Below are 20,349 nucleotides of genomic sequence, written 5' to 3' on the forward strand. Positions count from 1 at the left end.
CTTGTGTGTTGTGTTAATAGCTTTCTAGAAAGTGTCTTCAGTCAGCATTAAAATCATAATTTTTATTTCCACATGATACAGTGTCTGTACAGAGATGAGTAACATTTAGGTGTGCATGCTGAAAACTCATTGTTAGGCAGAGTGAACACTAACAAATACGTATGGTATTAATATTTAATAGGATTTTTTTTTTTAACAAACTGGTTTTGTCCCACTGAGGCAGGGTGACCTGACAAGAAATGCAATTTATTTAACAATTTACTTAACACCAGTGGGATTTACTTAACAACAGTCAACCCACACGTGATGAATGTTAGTAAAATACTTTTAACCAACTATTAACCCCTTGAGTCACTTAAAAACAACTCAGGGAATCTGTCTAATGTCCCACCATTACTGTACAAGCGAGCGGCCCATATCCCTTTTTAACAAGTCACTAGAAACTAGCACCTTCCCGAAACTACTCAAGATGGCAAGGGTTACACCAATACATAAAGGTGGTGACCCTACAGACTTAAACAACTATAGGCCAATGTCAAACTTACCATTGCTATCCAAAATCTTTGAGAAACTCGTGCACAGGAGACTATATTCATTTATAACAGCACAAAACATACTCAACCCCTGCCAATTTGGATTTAGGAAAAATAAAAGCACTAATGATGCAATCATAAAAATGCTAGATCTGCTTTACACAGCATTGGAAAATAAGGAATATCCACTAGGAATTTTTATTGACCTAAGAAAAGCTTTTGACACAGTAGACCACGACATCCTACTCCACAAACTTGACCATTACGGTATAAGAGGCCATGCGCTTGCTTATTTCAAATCTTACCTTACTAATAGGTATCAGTATGTTACCATTAAAGAGACAGCATCAACAACATGGCCACTTGATACTGGAGTTCCGCAGGGAAGTGTCCTTGGTCCCCTGCTCTTCCTCATATACATCAATGATCTTCCAAACGTATCCCAACACCTGAAACCCATTCTCTTTGCTGACGACACGACTTATGTCATCTCTCACCCTAATCTTGCCACCCTCAAAACCATTGTTAACGAGGAGCTGATCAAAATATTGATTTGGATGACAGCCAATAAACTTACGCTTAGATTTTGCCACCGAAGTGGCTAGTTTATTGTGCACCCCATATCCATCCTGTGGACGGTAGCACGAGAGCATATGGATACACAAAATGCCTAGGAACTAGGCCCCAAAGGGTTAACAGGAATACATATGGATTTATATCTACGTATCTATAGTTCACTTATCTGTTACAAGCAAATTTAGGAAATTTGCTTAGTATATCTGGTATCTTATTTTCATTAATAAGATATCTTGACATGTCACATAGGTTATTATACTGTCTGTCTCTGTATTCCTCAATAAGTGGACAATTAAGCACATAGTGTTCAAGAGAGTGACCATATGCCTGATCACATAATTTACATTTAGTTTGATCATCATCTGTGTGTCTCCCAAACTGCCAGAAGTACTTGTAACCAAGCCTAAGCCTGGCCACTACAACATCAGTCAGTCTGTTCACATTGCAAGTTGCTCCATAAACATACTTATCTACGTTCATGTTATCATAGTGGGTTATAGATCTACTCAGGCTTCTAACTGCATTCCTATAACAATCATTATAGGAATGCATATTATTACTATATTATGTTTGGTAGCAGAGCAGGAGATGCACAAATTAACATTAAGATCGACAACACTCTAATTACCAGACATAATGAGGGCAAATTCCTAGGCCTATACCTTGACAACAACCTGAATTTCAGCACACATATCCAACACATAACCAAAAAAGTATCCAAAACAGTTGGGATCCTCTCCAAGATATGATACTACGTGCCGCAAAATGCCCTTCTCACACTATACCATTCACTTATTTATCCATACCTCACCTATGCTATTTGTGCTTGGGGATCAACTGCAGCAACACACCTAAAGCCAATAATAACCCAACAAAAAGCTGCAGTAAGAATAATCACTAAATCCCATCCCTGGCAACACACCCCCCCACTCTTCTTAGATCTAAACTTACTCCCTGTTCAGTACATCCACACTTACTACTGTGCAGTCTACATCTACAGGACCTTAAACTCCAATATCAACCCTGACCTAAAACGCTTTCTTGATAGTTGTGACAGAACCCACAGGCATAACACCAGACACAAACATCTCTACGACATTCCCCATGTCCGACTAAACCTTTACAAAAATTCAATGCATGTCAAAGGCCCTAAAATCTGGAACACCCTACCTGAGAACTCTAGAACTGCAGACACATTCATCACCTTCAAAACTACCATTAGAAAACATCTTATCTCCCTGATAAACCCCATCAACTAACTACACGAATACCACCTGGTGGTTCACACTTACACTCACTCACCCGTTTGACCATAAACAGAAATATTAATCTCAATCTTAAAATAATGAATCCTATGATACTCCAATACTGAAACTATGTACTGTGCCAAAACAAAAGCATTCACATTGCTAAACTCACAAACTAGTATTTAGTCACTTAGCCATAATACCAACTTACCTCATAATCTGTAATATTTTAAAATAAAGAATTAAACTTAAGTCTGCCCGAAATGCCTAGCCATGCTAGGCGTTCTAGTGGTACACTCTGTAATCATTATTTAACTACATGTAAACCACACAACAACCAAATTCTGTAAATTCAACATTGTAATCTTTATAGAGAATAAACTTTGAATTTGAATTTGAATTTGACTGTCGCAACCCCCAATTCTGAGGTGTCTCCTGGTGTCGCAAAATTTCAAACAAAAAAAAAATTATTTTTTCTTACGAAATGATAGAGAATATTTTCCCGATTGTAATGACACCAAAAAAACGAAATTTGATGGAAAACTGACGGAATTATGCTCTCGCGAAGTTAGCGACCTCGGCGATATTTACAAATCGATTTCGCCCACTTTGAGCCCTATTTTCGGCTAATTCCTTTGTTCCAGTCGACCAGACTCATAGCTATTTCTTTAGAACTCCATTTTTTCTATCGATTGAGTACAAGAAACTGCCCATTTACCGATTTCAACTACCCAATAATGTGGTCAGAAATTTGCAATTTGGCCAATTTCACGAAAATTAAAAAATATGACAATTTCAAAATAAGGTCCAGAATGAACAATGCAGACATTCCTGGCTCTAAAATAACATTTTCTTTGTTCATCAGTCATCTCTCCAGGCCCCTCTGATATTACTCTTGCTTTCTATTTTGAATTTTTATTCAAACAAAAAATAGAAGACTTACTATTATGCAGACTACTGCAATACTGTAATAATTGTATAAATAACATCAACCCATTCATGACTGCATATTAGAATGGCTAGTTGGACATTTATTGGACAATGGCATCATTTGTTTACTTTTAAACATTGGCAAAAATCAAACATTTCCCCTACTTGGAGCTCCAATCAATCAAAATCACCTCTATTTCTATAATATTTTTTCCATTCTATCAAATGAGACCAAGAAAACGAGAATACAACCATAAATACTATACGAAAATAGACCACAAAGTCGGCATTTTAATTAAAAAAAATGGTCGGAGTTTTTTTTTCTCATTATGCACTGCGTGCTCCAGGATTTTTTTTATATGGTGCACACTGACCACACAGACCCATTCTCTCACATGTGGGCCTACCAGCTTTCTCCTGCTTGATTTAAAGCCGCTAGAATTTATGAGTATATATACGTCAAAGGGTTAAACAAACTCCTAATTCCCTGAGGGTTTAGTGCCAGAGAAGCAACAATCAGCAACACATGGGGTGTGAGTACACCTGCTGCTGGTTTGATATATCATGTCACTCTCAATATTTTCATGTCATTCAATGGGTAGTGTATACCACTGGTGTGTAAGAGAGTGTGAGAAGTAACCTGAGTATGGTATTAGGTGAGCATATCACTGGTTTAAGTGGGTGATGGTGGTTGGCAGACATAATGTGTGGGGGCACAGATGTTGTAGGAATTTATGGAAGTGTTGGTTAGTGAGAAATCTCCAGAAATCTGCCAGAAACCTCCAGAACCACTGACTCAGCCAGCATTTTCAAAAGTACTGTTAAAAAACACCTTATGTCCTTAACATATCCCATCATCAACTAAATATGTAATTGCTATAAATGAATATTTTCAATGTCATGACTGTATGCAAGAATCGTACATAAACAGCATATGCTTACTCTCGTTATCTGTAATTCTCTCCATTACACTTATTAAAGCCATATAGAATGAACTAATAGGAGATTCAGTTATCTTGTATTTATTGTAAACTCCTAAATTTACAAATTATTGTTATTGCCCTCTTAAGCTTAAGTTAGTCTCAAGTTTGCCCGAAATGCTCTGCATATACAGGGGCTTTCGGCATGTTCATTCTTTTTTGTACAACCTCTCTATCATGCTGAAATAAAAAATATTATTATTATTATTATGAGGAAGAAGGGTCATGTGTGTGTGTGTGTGTGTGTGTGTGTGTGTGTGTGTGTGTGTGTGTGTGTGTGTGTGTGTGTGTGTGTGTGTGTGTGTGTGTTGTGTGTGTGTGTGTTGTGTGTGTGTGTGTGTTGTGTGTGTGCGTGTGTTGTGTGTGTGTGCGTGCGTGCGTGTGTGCGTGTGTGTGTGTGTACTCACCTAATTGTACTCAACTAATTGTGGTTGCAGGGGTCGAGACTCGGCTCCTGGCCCTGCCTCTTCACTGAGTGCTACTAGGTTCTCTCTCTCCCTGCTCCATGAGCTTTATCATACCTCATCTTAAAGCTGTGTATGGTTCCTGCCTCCACTACCTCACTTGCTAGGTTATCCCACTTCCTGACTACTCTGTGACTGAAGAAATACTTCCTAAGATCCCTTTGACTCATCTGGGTCTTCAACTTTCAATTGTGACCCTTTGTTTGTGTCCCCTCTCTGGAACATCCTGTCTCTGTCCACCTTGTGTATTCCACACAGTATTTTGTATGTTTGTATCATGTCTCCCCTAAGCCTCCTCTCCTCCAGTGTCGTCAGGCCGATTTCCCTTAATCTTTCTTCGTAGGACATTCCCCCTAGCTCTGAAACTAACCTTGTCACAAACCTTGACATGCTTGATCAAGTGTGGGTTCCAAACAGGTGCTGCATACTCCAATATGGGACTGACATACACGGTGTACAGTGTCTTGAACGATTCCTTACTAAGGTATTGGAATGCTATTCTCAGATTTCCAGGCGCCCATATGCTGCACCATTTATCTGGTTGGTGTGTGTGTACTCACCTATTACTCACCTATTTGTGGTTGCAGGGGTCGAGTCATAGCTCCTGGCCCCGCCTCTTCACTGATTGCTACTAGGTCCTCTCTCTCCCTGCTCCATGAGCTTTATCATACCTCGCCTTAAAACTATGTATGGTTCCCGCCTCCACTACTTCACTTTCTAGGCTATTCCACGGCTTGACTACTCTATGACTGAAGAAATACTTCCTAACATCCCTTTGATTCATCTGAGTCTTCAACTTCCAATTGTGACCTCTTGTGTCTGTGTCCCATCTCTGGAACATCCTGTCTTTGTCCACCTTGTCTATTCCGCGCAGTATTTTGTATGTCGTTATCATGTCTCCCCTGACCCTCTTGGCCTCCAGTGTCGTCAGGCCAATTTCCCTCAACCTTTCTTCGTAGGACAATCCCCATAGCTCTGGGACTAGTCTTGTTGCAAACCTTTGCACTTTCTCTAATTTCTTGATGTGCTTGACTAGGTGTGGATTCCAAACTGGTGCTGCATACTCCAGTATGGGCCTGACGTAAATGGTATACAGAGTCTTGAACGACTCCTTACTGAGGTATCGGAATGCTATCCGTAGGTTTGGCAGGCGCCCGTATGCTGCAGCAGTTATCTGATTGATGTGCGCCTCAGGAGATATCCTCGGTGTTATACTCACCCCCAGATCTTTTTCCTTGAGTGAGGTTTGCAGACTTTGGCCATCTAAACTATATTGTGTCTGCGGTCTTCTTTGTCCTTCCCCAATCTTCATGACTTTGCATTTGGCGGGGTTAAACTCAAGGAGCCAGTTGCTGGACCAGGCTTGTAGCCTGTCCAGGTCTCTTTGTAGTCCTGCCTGATCCTCATCCGATTTGATTCTTCTCATTAACTTCACATCGTCCGCAAACAAGGACACTTCTGAGTCTATCCCTTCCGTTATGTCATTCACATATACCAAGAACAGCACAGGTCCAAGGACTGACCCCTGTGGAACCCCGCTTGTCACAGACGCCCACTTTGACACCTCGTCACGTACCATGACTCGTTGTTGCCTCCCTGTAAGGTATTCTCTTATCCATTGCAGTGCCTTTCCTGTTATGTGTGCCTGATCCTCTAGCTTTTGCAGTAACCTCTTGTGAGGAACTGTGTCGAAGGCCTTCTTGCAGTCCAAAAAAATGCAGTCGATCCACCCCTCTCTCTCTTGTCTTACTTCTGTCACCTTGTCATAAAACTCTAATAGGTTTGTGACACAGGATTTTCCCTCCCTGAAACCATGCTGGTTGTCAATTATACACTTGTTTCTTTCCAGGTGCTCCACCACTCTCCTCCTGATGGTCTTCTCCATGACCTTGCGTACTATACACGTTAGTGATACAGGTCTGTAGTTTAGTGCCTCATGTCTGTCTCCCTTTTTAAAAATTGGGACTACATTTGCCATCTTCCATACCTCGGGGAGTTGCCCAGTTTCAAATGATGTGTTGAAGATCTTTGTCAATGGTACACACAATGTCTCTGCTCCCTCTTTAAGGACCCACGGAGAGATGTTGTCTGGTCCCACCGCCTTTGAGGTGTCAAGTTCGCATAGCAGCTTCTTCACCTCCTCCTTGGTTATATGTACCTCATCCAGCACTTGCTGGTGCACCCCCCTGCTCTTATTTCCTGGAGTCCTACTGGTTTCCACTGTAAATACTTCTTTAAATCTTGTGTTGAGCTCCTGACATCCCTCCCGGTCGTTTCTTGTGAATTCCCCATCACCCTTCCTCAGACTGATTACCTGGTCCTTGACTGTTGTTTTCCTCCTGATGTGGCTGTACAACAGCTTCGGGTCAGTCTTGACTTTCGTTGCTATGTCATTTTCGTATTGCCGCTGAGCCTCCCTTCTTATCTGTGCATATTCGTTTCTGGCTCTTCGGCTAATCTCTTTATTTTCCTGAGTTCTCTGTCTTCTGTACCTTTTCCATTCTCTAGTACACCTAGTTTTTGCCTCCCTACACCTTTGGGTGAACCAAGGACTCGTTCTGTTCTTCCCATTATTTCTGTTTCCCTTGGGAACAAATCTCTTCTCTGCCTCCTTGCATTTTGTTGCCACATAGTCCATCATTTCTTGTACTGGTTTTCCTGTCAGTTCCCTCTCCCACTGAATCTTGAAGTTCCTCAAGCCTGAGTAATTCCCCCTTTTGTAGTTTGGTTTTTCCCACCCTATTCCTGCTGCTCTCTCCACTTGGAGCTCAACTATGTAGTCGAAGCACAGAACCACATGATCACTAGCTCCCAGGGGCCTTTCATACATGATATCCTCGATGTCAGAACTACTCAAGGTGAATACAAGGTCCAGTCTTGCTGGTTCATCCTCTCCTCTCTCTCTGGTAGTGTCTCTAACATGTTGATGCATGAGGTTTTCCAGTACCACATCCATCATCTTGGCTCTCCATGTTTCGGGACCCCCATGGAGCTCCAGGTTTTTCCAGTCAATCTCCTTGTGATTGAAATCACCCATAACTAGTAACTTTGCTCCCCCGTGTGCGCTCTCCTGGCCACCTCGGCTAGTGTGTCGACCATTGCTCTGTTGCTCTCATCGTATTCTTCTCTTGGCCTCCTGCAGTTCTGTGGTGGGTTGTACATTACTGCAATTATCACCTTGTGTCCCTCAGACTGGATTGTTCCTACTAAGTAGTCCCTTTCGCCCGTGCCATCCATTCCTTCCATTTTCTCAAACCCCCACTGGTTTTTAATGAGCAGTGCAACTCCTCCCCCTCTCCTCCCTCTGTCTTTCCTGAGGATTTGATATCCGGTTGGAAAGATTGAATCTGTTATTATTCTGGTGAGTTTTGTTTCTGTGAGTGCTATTATGTCTGGGGATGTCTCCTTGATTCTTTCGTGCCACTCCTCATACTTATTTGTTATTCCATCTGCATTTGTATACCACACCTTCAACTTCTTTTCTAAGATTGTGGTCTGGGAGGTGTATTGGGGTTGGGGAAGTGGGAGACCTGATAAGGAACTATGGGTGGTTGCTGTGGGGGTGGAGTTTGTAATGCAGTGGGTGGGGGCATTGGATGTGGCATGGGTGTTTTGGTTTAGAGTGTTTGGTTGCACTGGGGTTGACCTGGTTGGAAGGCTTCTATAGGAAGTTGTGAGGGAGGCTGCATTTGATCTTCCTGTGTCTGGGATCTCCTGTCTGTCTTCTCCATCCCCTCTCATTCCTCCTTTCGCCTTTGTACCATCTCTCTCTGTTTCTGCCTTTCTGCTTGTGTTCTGTCGCGGTCGAGATACACCTTCCTGTATGCCGGCATGTCCCTTAACCCTTTGAGGGTTGACAGGCCCTCTCCGAAACTCGTTCTCAGGGTCGGCCAAATTTAAAAAAAAAAAAAAAATTATTTTCTCTTATGAAAAGACGGAGAATCTTTTCCCGATCATAAAAACACCAAAAGTTTGAAATTTGATAGAAAACTTACGGAATTATGCTCTCGCAAATTTAGCGGTCTCGGCGATGTTTACGCATCGGCGATTTTGCCCACTCTGAGCCCCATTTTCGGCCAATTTCACTGTACTAGTCGACAAAAAAACATGAATATTTCGCTAGAACTCCATTTTTTCTATCGAATGGGTGCAGGAAACCACCCATTTATGAAATTCAACTATCCAGTACAGTGGTCAGAATTTAGCAATTTTGCCAATTTCACACAAATTTCAAAAGATGCCAATTTCCGAATAGGGTCCAGAATAAACAAGAAAGACATTCCTGGCACTAAAATGACATTTCCTCTAGTCATTAGTCACGTCTCAAGGCCCCTCTTATATTCTTTTGCTTTCCACTTTGAATTTTTATTCTCACAAAAAATATAAGATTTACTGTTATGCAGACTACTGCATTAGTGTAAAAAATGGTATAAATATTATTGGTGCACTTGTGAAAGAATATTAGACTCACCAGTTGACGTGTATTGCACGCTTGGCACGATTTGTTTACTTTTGAAGTTTGATAAAAATCGAACATTTCTGCTACTTTGAGCTCAATTTCAAGGCACCTTTCATTGTAAAACCAGTCAAAATCATCTCAATTTCTGTAATATGTCTTCCATTCTATAAAATGAGACCAAGAAAACTAGAATACAACAATAAATACCATACGAAAATACACTGCAAAGTCGCTGATTTATTCCAAAAAATGGTCAAAGTTTTTTTTTTCTCATTATGCACTGTGTGCTGCAGGATTTTTTTTAGACTGTGCACACTGACCACATAGACCCATTCTTTCATATGAAGGCCTACCAGCTTTCTCCCACTAGATTTGAGGCCGCTAGAATTTATGCGTACTAGTACGACCAAAACCCTCAAAGGGTTAATCGTGCTTTCTCCTGCAGGATCCTGTTCAGAGTCGATTCTGCCTTGAAGGTCACTTTCACTGGCCGGGTTCTTTTTTTTACGTACCCCCCTATTCTCCGAAAATTTTCCAGCTGGGTCATGTCGTCTTCTCCTATTGCTTTCATGATTCTTTCAATTGCTTTTTTTCCCCCTTGTTTTCTGGCTTCATATGTTTCCCCTTCAACTTCCTGGAGCCCATACACAAAGACTGACCTCACCCTTTCATTCTCCCACTGCATATCCCTGTGTATCCTCTCATTCAATTTGATTTCCTCCATTGCAGCTTTCCTTTCTTCAGTTTCACTAGCTAATGTACTTGGGCTCAGTGGCCTATCATTTTCCCTTCTCGGCTTTCCCTGGGCTCTGCTGTGGTCTGTTAGGGCCTCCACATGTAGCTTAGGTCTTTCATTTACTACATTCTCCACTGATTGAGCTTCTACATACTGTTTTGCTCCTTCTTTCCCTACAGTCCCCTTATTTGTGACTGAGGTAGCAGTCTCTGTTGTCAATCCCAAAATGTTCTTTAGTTCTTTAGGCTGTTTCAGATTTTTCAGATTTTTCAGTTCCTCTTCTAAACTCTGTATCCTGGCCTCTGCTGCTTTGACTTGCACCTCCCACTTCCTGCTTTCCATGTCTATCCTCTCTTCCATTCTCATGCTAAGTTCTTCTAGTTTCTTTTCCCATTCATGTTCCCTTTTTATGAGCTCTGCTGCCCAATCTTCCTTTGCAGTTTCCTCCTCCTGTCCCTTGGATTTTCTTGTCGCTCTCTGGCAACCCATTTTTGTTTTATCCTGATTGCCTCAGAGTGGGAAACCTATGTAATTCTGTATGTTAGGTTAGTATTGTGTATGTCAGAGTGTGGGGGGGGGCGAGGTAGAGGAGGAACTGTGGCTATGTGGGAGATTAGTGGGAAGGGTGAGTGGGAAGGAGAGTGAAGCAAGTGGGTGAGTCGGAGAGGGAGAGGGGGAAGGAGGGAGAGATGGGAAGGGGGAGGGTGAAAGAGGGAGGGGAGGGATCAGGTGAAGGAGTGAGTTGTCGGTGGGGGAGGGGGGGAGTGTATGTGTGTGTGGGGGGGGTGTGGGGGTGTGTGTGGGTGTGTGTGGATGTGTGTGGGTGTGTGTGAGTGTGTGTGGGGGTGTGTGGGTGTGTGTGGGTGTGTGTGGGTGGGTGGGTGTGGGTGTTCGTGCGCACACTAGGCTACGCTACTCTTTTGAAGATCATAAAAAAATTTTCACAGTCAATTCCTTATTAATATACACTAATATATGCTATATAATATTAATTGTGTACACTTGTGTTTGTGTGTACACTTGTGTTTGTGTGTGTGTGTGTCTTTACTAGCTTGTCGTTCTTTGAAAAAGAGGGGGGGGGGTCACGTTAACACTATTTGTTATTGTTCTTGGTTCACCGGTACTCTCCCGGCCCAGATCTTCGTACACTACGCTACTTTACTTTTTGAAGATTATAGGATTATTTTTTCTCACTCAATTCCTTATTAATATATACTAATGTTTATTATAATAATAATTACGGGTGCACACGTGTGTTTGTATGTGCGTACTTGTTTACTAGCTTGTCCCTCAGAAAAACAGGGGGGGGGTTCACTAGGCTACACAACTCTTCTGGAGTTTACCTGGCGATATTTAGATAATTTACTAACCACTATCTATCTCCTGGTACTGAAATAGGGAGAGAGTGATGGCATAGCATACAACCAGCAGGGCGAGACACTGAGACTTTAGACACTAACCAAAATTAACCACAAATAGGCAAGTGATGTCGTCTGCACAACAATGGAGGTTCCTGCTGGTCGGCTGCTATCAACTCCTTCAATTTTGTAACTCCTTCAGGAACTTTATCATGCATTCAAGTTTTTATTTTATTTTTCTTTTAAGACTTGGTATTCCCTCTTTTTTCTTTAGTACAGTATTATGGTCATAACAAGTCTGATGATGTTAGCTACATTCACAACACCAACAGCTGGGGATTGACTAATTTTTTCTTACTTTCAGTATTTACTTAATCACTCTTTTATGACCTTATCACTACACTGCTGTTATAACCAACTAACATATGTATTTGTTAATATTTCAGATCACACCGTTAACCCAATTAACTGTTTGGATATTTTGTGTCAACACTGCACCAGCAGCCTGATCAGCTGACTGCTACCCTCCCTCACTCACAATTCATTCAAATCTAAATTGTAAAAATTCTTGATCTTATCACATTATTCGCACTCTTGAAAGCTATTGCACTCTTGTAGGTATGTTCACTGATTCACTCATGTACGATGACCGCTAATAATATCTTAGGACAGCCAATATAACGCTAAATCCTGGGAGCACTATTCAGCGATACTGCTTCACGTGTGTGTGTGTGTGTGTGTGTGTGTGTGTGTGTGTGTGTGTGTGTGTGTGTGTGTGTGTGCGCGCGCGCGCGTGTGCGCGCAAGTTGTAAATACTTCGGTTGTGGTGGGTTAACTACTAAAGTTTATTCTATCAGGGTCACTGTGCCACTAGATTTTCACCTCCCTTTCTTCGAGTTTCTTTCTCTCACCTTTAACCCTTTCATTGTCGGTCCCGTTGAGCTTGGCTCACTCAGATAAGCTGTGAATGGTAAACTTGGGCCTAGGTATGAGAGAATGGGTCTTATGTGCACTGCATAAAAAAAAAATCCTGCAGCACAGTGCATAATGAGAAAAAAAACTGTGACTGTGTTTTTGGTTTAAGATAGCGAATTTGTGGTGTATTTTTGTATGGTTTTTATGGTTGTATTCTCGTTTTGTTGGTCTCATTTGATGGAATGGAAGAAATATTACAGAAATGGTGATGATTTTGATTGGTTTCATGAAGGAAAGTAGGTTGAAATTGAGCTCAAAGTAGTAGCAATGTTCTATTTTTGCCAGTGTTCAAGAGTAAATAAATCACATCATGCATCCAATGGTGGGTCTAATATGCTTTCACAAATGTTCAGATATTGTTTATACCATTTTTACATTAATGCAGTAGTCTGTATAATAGTAAATCTTCTGAAGATTGAGACACTTATGCAACATATGGGAATCTTTATTCAGGAAACGTTTCGCCACACAGTGGCTTCATCAGTCCAATACAAAGTAGAAAGGCGTAAGGAGAGGAGTAGTTTGAGGTAATCAGTCCCTCAGCCTGGAATCGATGTGTTCAGTCCATCAATTCAGTCCATCAGTTCTACAAGATTGATGGACTGAACACATCGACTCCAGGCTGAGGGACTGATTACCTCAAACTCCTCCTCTCCTTATGCCTTTCTACTTTGTATTGGACTGATGAAGCCACTGTGTGGCAAAACGTTTCCTGAATAAAGATTCCTATATGTTGCATAAGTGTCTCAATCTTCAACTTGTCGGTTTTTCAAACCATTCATCACAGTAAATCTTCTATTTTTTGTGTGAATAAAAATTCAAAATCAAAAGCAAGTGTAATATAAGATGCCTGGAGATGTGACTAGTGAACAGAGAAAATGTTATTTTAGTGCCAGGAATGTTTGCATTGTTTATTCTGGACCCTATTTTGAAATTAGCCTTACTTGAATTTTGTATGAAATTGGCCAAATTACCAATTTCTGATCACTATATTTGGGTAGTTCAAATAGGTAAATGAGCTGTTTCTTGTACTCAATTGATAGAAAAAAGGAGTGCTAGTGAAATAGCTGTGAATATCGTCAACTGGAAAAATGAAATTGGCATAAAATAGGGCTCAAAATGGGTGAAATCGCTGATGTGTAAATATTGCTGAGATGGCAAATTTGTGAGAGCATAATTCCATAAGTTTTCCATCAAATTTCCTACTTTTGGTTTCATTACCATAGGAAAAAGATTATCATTTCATCAGATTTTTTTTTTTTTTTTGAAAATTCAACAGCACTGAGAGCAAGTTTGCAAGCAGGGGTTGTAAAAGTGAAAGTGAAACGGTTAATGGGCTTTTTACCTCTATTCATTAAGTTGACTTTCTCCCTCTTGCCTTTAGCATGCTGCAACTTTTTTTCTGTCACATCAAACCTGTAACATTGTGCATTGTGATGGATGATGGAGGTTCATACAGCAAATAGTAATTTACTGCAATCTTTCCCGCTGGCAGAGGAGCCTGAGCAACCCAAGAATCTGCGAGTGGTTGAGACACACAGTCGTCGAGTGAAACTCTCATGGATGGCTCCGTACAGTGGTAACTCACCCATCCAGAACTACCTCATCCAGTATAAGTTAGCCTCTGGTCAGTATCATGCTAATAGGCAAATAACAATTTTAATTAGCCAAATTAATTTTCAATAATGAGCCTATGTCTATAATTTATGTATACTGGGCCTATAATGAGAATTGTGTACAGGATAGCAAACCATACCAATCTCCTCCATATTTATTTGAAAAAAAATACTGTACATTCATATTTATACTAAGTTAATGCTAACCCTCATCTAGTACAGCCTCTCCTCACTTAACGATGTACTCGTTTACTGATGACTTGGACTTACAACGGGCTCTCTGACCAGTATGCATACCTAAATAATGTATATTAGAGCTGATTTCCACTATTCTGTTTATTACAATATACAGTATACTACTGTATAACATTTAAAATTATGCTAAAAATGTTTTAAATGGTTCAAAGGTGACATTAAAGCAATATCAAAGATGGTTGACACAAACTCACTACCATTATAGTATGCTGCTCTGTTGCGACAAATTTGTTTACCGACATGGTTTTAGGAAAGGAACTACATCAATAAGTGAGGAGAGGCTGTACTGGACTGTGTTAATGCTGTTTTTATTCATTACTTACAATAAGCATGAGTTAATTGTTTGCTAATATCTTGTTGATAAAAGACCATAATTATGCACAACATTTTGGTCATTAACTGCATACTTTAATTGTTAAAGAAATGTGTATTGACAGAACCATGGCCAGGCGTGCCAGAAAAGTTGAGTGTTCCCGGGGACCAGACAGAAGGTATCATCCATGAGTTGACTCCTGCCACGGCTTATCACTTACGAGTTACTGCTCAGAACACACTAGGGCTGGGCACCCCCTCAGAAGTTATACAGGCGGCCACTGATGAGGAAGGTGAGTGTTGTAAATATAAAAAAAAGGAATAACTAAATTAACCACTTCGCCATCCATGCCATAGTACTACGGGTTTGAGGTCACTGTGAGCTCAACACACTCAGATAAGCTGTGAGTGGTAAAAAAAATATATATATATATATATATATATATATATATATATATATATATATATATATATATATATATATATATATATATAGGTAGTAGGTTGGTAGACAGCAACCGCCCAGGGAGGTACTACCGTCCTGCCAAGTGAGTGTAAAACGAAAGCCTGTAATTGTTTTACATGATGGTAGGATTGCTGGTGTCCTTTTTTCTGTCTCATGAACATGCAAGATTTCAGGTACGTCTTGCTACTTCTACTTACACTTAGGTCACACTACACATACATGTACAAGCACATATATACACACCCCTCTGGGTTTTCTTCTATTTTCTTTCTAGTTCTTATTCTTGTTTATTTCCTCTTATCTCCATGGGGAAGTGGAACAGAATTCTTCCTCCGTAAGCCATGCGTGTTGTAAGAGGCGACTAAAATGCCGGGAGCAAGGGGCTAGTAACCTCTTCTCCTGTACATATTACTAAATGTAAAAGGAGAAACTTTCGTTTTTCCTTTTGGGCCACCCCGCCTTGGTGGGATACAGCCGGTGTGTTGAAAGAAGAAGACATATATATATATATATATATATATATATATATATATATATATATATATATATATATATATACATACATACATATATACATATATACATACATATATACATTGTAGGTAGTAGGTTGGTAGACAGCAACCACCCAGGGAGGTACTACCGTCCTGCCAAGTGAGTGTAAAACGAAAGCCTGTGATTGTTTTACATGATGGTAGGATTGCTGATGTCTTTTGTCTGTCTCATAAATATGCAAGATTACAGGCATGTCTTGCTACTTCTACTTACACTTAGGTCACACTACACATACATGTACACATTTATTTATACACACTCATCTGAGTTTTCTTTGATTTTATCTTAATAGTTCTTGGTCTTATTAATTTTCCTTTTATATCCATGGGGAAGTGGAATAAGAATCTTTCCTCCGTAAGCCATGCGTGTTGTAAAAGTCAACTAAAATGCCGGGAACAATGGGCTAGTAACCCCTTTTCCTGTAAAGATTACTAAAAAGAATAAGAAGAAGAAAATTGTCAAAGTGGGAAGTCTGAATGTGCATGGATGTTGTGCAGATGATAAGAAAGAGATGATTGTGGATGTTATGAATGAGAAGAAGCTGGATGTCCTGGCTTTAAGTGAAACAAAGCTGAAGGGGGTGGGAGAGTTTCAGTGGAGAGGAATAAATGGGATTAGGTCAGGGGTTTCAAATAGAGTTAGAGCTAAAGAAGGAGTAGCAATAATGTTGAAGGATAAGCTATGGCAGGAAAAGAGGGACTATAAATGTATTAATTCAAGGATTATGTGGAGTAAAATAAAGATTGGATGTGAAAAGTGGGTTATAATAAGCGTGTATGCACCTGGAGAAGAGAGAAGTGTAGAGGAGAGAGAGAGATTTTGGGAAATGTTGAGTGAATACGTGGGGAGTTTTGAATCAAGTGTGAGAGTAATGGTGGTTGGGGATTTCAATGCTAAAGTGGGTAAAAATGTTATGGAGGGAGTAGTAGGTAAATTTGGGGTGCCAGGGGTAAATGTAAATGGGGAGCCTTTAATTGAGCTATGTGTAGAAAGAAATTTGGTAATAAGTAATACATATTTTATGAAAAAGAGCATAAATAAATACATACAAGGTATGATGTAGCACGTAATGAAAGTAGTTTATTAGATTATGTATTGGTGGATAAAAGGTTGATGGGTAGGCTCCAGGATGTACATGTTTATAGAGGGGCAACTGATATATCGGATCATTATTTAGTTGTAGCTACAGTTAGAGTAAGAGGTAGATGGGAAAAGAGGAAGGTGGCAACAACAAGTAAGAGGGAGGTGAAAGTGTATAAACTAAGGGAGGAGGAAGTTCGGGTGAGATATAAGCGACTATTGGCAGAAAGGTGGGCTAGTGCAAAGATGAGTAGTGGGGGGGTTGAAGAGGGTTGGAATCGTTTTAAAAATGCAGTATTAGAATGTGGGGCAGAAGCTTGTGGTTATAGGAGGGTGGGGCAGGAGGAAAGAGGAGTGATTGGTGAAATGATGAAGTAAAGGGTGTGATAAATGAGAAAAAGGTAGCTTATGAGAGGTTTTTACAAAGCAGAAGTGTTATAAAAAGAGCAGAGTATATGGAGAGTAACAGAAAGGTGAAGAGAGTGGTGAGAGAGTGCAAAAGGAGAGCAGATGATAGAGTGGGAGAGGCACTGTCAAGAAATTTTAATGAAAATAAGAAAAAATTTTGGAGTGAGTTAAACAAGTTAAGAAAGCCTAGGGAAAGTATGGATTTGTCAGTTAAAAACAGAGTAGGGGAGTTAGTAGATGGGGAGAGGGAGGTATTAGGTAGATGGCGAGAATATTTTGAGGAACTTTTAAATGTTGAGGAAGAAAGGGAGGCGGTAATTTCATGCACTGGCCAGGGAGGTATACCATCTTTTAGGAGTGAAGAAGAGCAGAATGTAAGTGTGGTGGAGGTACGTGAGGCATTACGTAGAATGAAAGGGGGTAAAGCAGCTGGAACTGATGGGATCATGACAGAAATGTTAAAAGCAGGGGGGGAATATATTGTTGGAGTGGTTGGTACTTTTGTTTAATAAATGTATGAAAGAGGGGAAGGTACCTAGGGATTGGTGGAGAGCATGTATAGTCCCTTTATATAAAGGGAAAGGGGACAAAAGAGATTGTAAAAATTATAGAGGAATAAGTTTACTGAGTATACCAGGAAAAGTGTACGGTAGGGTTATAATTGAAAGAATTAGAGGTAAGACAGAATGTAGGATTGCGGATGAGCAGGGAGGCTTCAGAGTGGGTAGGGGATGTGTAGATCAAGTGTTTACATTTAAGCATATATGTGAACAGTATTTAGATAAAGGTAGGGAAGTTTTTATTGCATTTATGGATTTAGAAAAGGCATATGATAGTGGATAGAGGAGCAATGTGGCAGATGTTGCAAGTATATGGAATAGGTGGTAAGTTACTAAATGCTGTAAAGAGCTTTTATGAGGATAGTGAGGCTCAGGTTAGGGTGTGTAGAAGAGAGGGAGATTACTTCCTGGTAAAAGTAGGTCTTAGACAGGGATGTGTAATGTCACCATGGTTGTTTAATATATTTATAGATGGGGTTGTAAAAGAAGTAAATGCTAGGGTGTTCGGGAGAGGGGTGGGATTAAATTATATAACAACTAACAACTATATAACAACTAACCATCTCAGACCACTAATTACCCAACAAAAGGCTGCAGTTAGAATGATAACAAATTCTCACTACAGGCAGCACACTCCACCAATATTCAAAACACTCAACCTACTCACCATACAAAACATCCATACTTATTATTGCACTTATTACATACATTGAACACTTAACTCTGATATTAACCCTCCCCTCAAACATCTCCTTGCCAACCTCAACAGAACACATGACCATAATACAAGGCACAGATCACTCTTTGATGTTCCTCGTGTCCATCTCATGCTATGCAAAAACTCAATGCACATAAAAGGCCCTAAAATCTGGAATTCATTACCTTTAAATATAAAAGAAACACTACCTGTTCATAAATTCAAGTCTCTTCTCAAAGTTCACTTACTCACTCAAAACCAAATAAATACTGAATAACTGAACCATATAAATTGTATATCCTAAATGTTACTCACAATTATATCACACAAATGTTAAACCTAACTTTGTTATTTTTTTTTAAATACACTACCTAACAGAATACTCCATTCTACTGAATGAACAGCAATGCATGCAACCATATGACCTGTCTTTGTAATATTTGTATTTTATAGTTATCTGTTTACAATAATGTCTTATCACTGATTTCATCATTGCTTAGTTAATCTTAAGTTAATGTTAAGCCAGGATGTAATGCTATGCATATAAGTGGCTTTGGCATGCTGCTCTTACCTGTATTTTTTGTACCTCTGTTTGTATGCTAAAATTTCTAAATAAATAAATAAATAAATGGGAAATCAGATTCAAAATGGGAATTGACACAGTTACTTTTTGCTGATGATACTGTGCTTATGGGAGATTCTAAAGAAAAATTGCAAAGGTTAGTGGATGAGTTTGAGAATGTGTGTAAAGGTAGAAAGTTGAAAGTGAACATAGAAAAGAGTAAGGTGATGAGGGTATCAAATGATTTAGATAAAGAAAAATTGGATATCAAATTGGGGAGGAGGAGTATGGAAGAAGTGAATGTTTTCAGATACTTGGGAGTTGACATGTCGGCAGATGAATTTATGATGGATGAGGTTAATCATAGAATTGATGAGGGAAAAAAGGTGAGTGGTGCATTGAGGTATATGTGGAGTCAAAAAATGTTATCTATGGAGGCAAAGAAGGGAATGTATGAAAGTATAGTAGTACCAACACTCTTATATGGATGTGAAACTTGGGTGGTAAATGCAGCAGCGAGGAGACGGTTGGAGGCAGAGATGTCCTGTCTAAGGGCAATGTGTGGTGTAAATATTATGCAGAAAATTCGGAGTGTGGAAATTAGGAGAAGGTGTGGAGTTAATAAAAGTATTAGTCAGAGGGCAGAAGAGGGGTTGTTGAGGTGGTTTGGTCATTTAGAGAGAATGGATCAAAGTAGAATGACATGGAAAGCATATAAATCTATAGGGGAAGGAAGGAGGGGTAGGGGTCGTCCTCGAAAGGGTTGGAAAGAGGGGGTAAAGGAGGTTTTGTGGGCGAGGGGCTTGGACTTCCAGCAAGCGTGCATGAGCGTGTTAGATAGGAGTGAATGGAGACGATTGATACTTGGAACCTGACAATCTGTTGGAGTGTGAGCAGGGTAATATTTAATGAAGGGATTCAGGGAAACCGGTTATTTTAATATAGTCGGACTTGAGTCCTGGAAATGGGAAGTACAATGCCGGCACTTTAAAGGAGGGGTTTGGGATATTGGCAGTTTGGAGGGATATGTTGTGTATCTTTATACGTATATGCTTCTAAACTGTTGTATTCTGAGCACCTCTGCAAAAGCAGTGATAATGTGTGCGTGTGGTGAAAGTGTTGAATGATGATGAAAGTATTTTCTTTTTTGGGGATTTTCTTTCTTTTTCGGGTCACCCTGCTTCGGTGGGAGACGGCCGACTTTTTGAAAAAAAAAATATATATACAGTGGACCCCCGCATAACGATGGCATCGCATAGCGATTTTTCCGCATAACGATTACTTTTATCGCAAAATTTTTGCCCCGCATACCGATTAAAAACCCGCATACCGATTTTCGTCCGAGACGCGTCCAATGTGCCCTCAGCCAGCCTCACATGTGCCGCTCCGTCCCATTGTTTACCAGCCAGCCTCCGCGGTAACATCCAAGCATACACTCGGAATATTTCGTATTATTACAGTATTTTCGGTGCTGTTTCTGGAAAATAAGTGACCATGGGCCCCAAGAAAGCTTCTAGTGCCAACCCTACACCTCAAAGGGTAAGAATTACTATAGAGATGAAGAAAGAGATAATTGATAA

The 20,349-nt window shown here is 40.2% G+C and overlaps 1 protein-coding gene across 1 annotated transcript in view; it reads left to right on the forward strand.

The window, feature by feature from the left end:
* LOC128687076 (cell adhesion molecule Dscam1) overlaps nucleotides 1-20,349 on the forward strand; it is a 422,243-nt gene that overhangs the window by 99,305 nt on the left and 302,589 nt on the right. Inside the window, exons 7-8 of the mRNA XM_070082112.1 lie at nucleotides 13,754-13,885; nucleotides 14,567-14,734. Of these exons, the coding sequence (XP_069938213.1) occupies nucleotides 13,754-13,885; nucleotides 14,567-14,734 (300 nt within the window). The remainder of the gene's footprint in view (nucleotides 1-13,753; nucleotides 13,886-14,566; nucleotides 14,735-20,349) is intronic.

This window comes from Cherax quadricarinatus, chromosome 7 (assembly GCF_038502225.1).
Source record: "Cherax quadricarinatus isolate ZL_2023a chromosome 7, ASM3850222v1, whole genome shotgun sequence".
NCBI classification, from domain to species: domain Eukaryota; kingdom Metazoa; phylum Arthropoda; class Malacostraca; order Decapoda; family Parastacidae; genus Cherax; species Cherax quadricarinatus.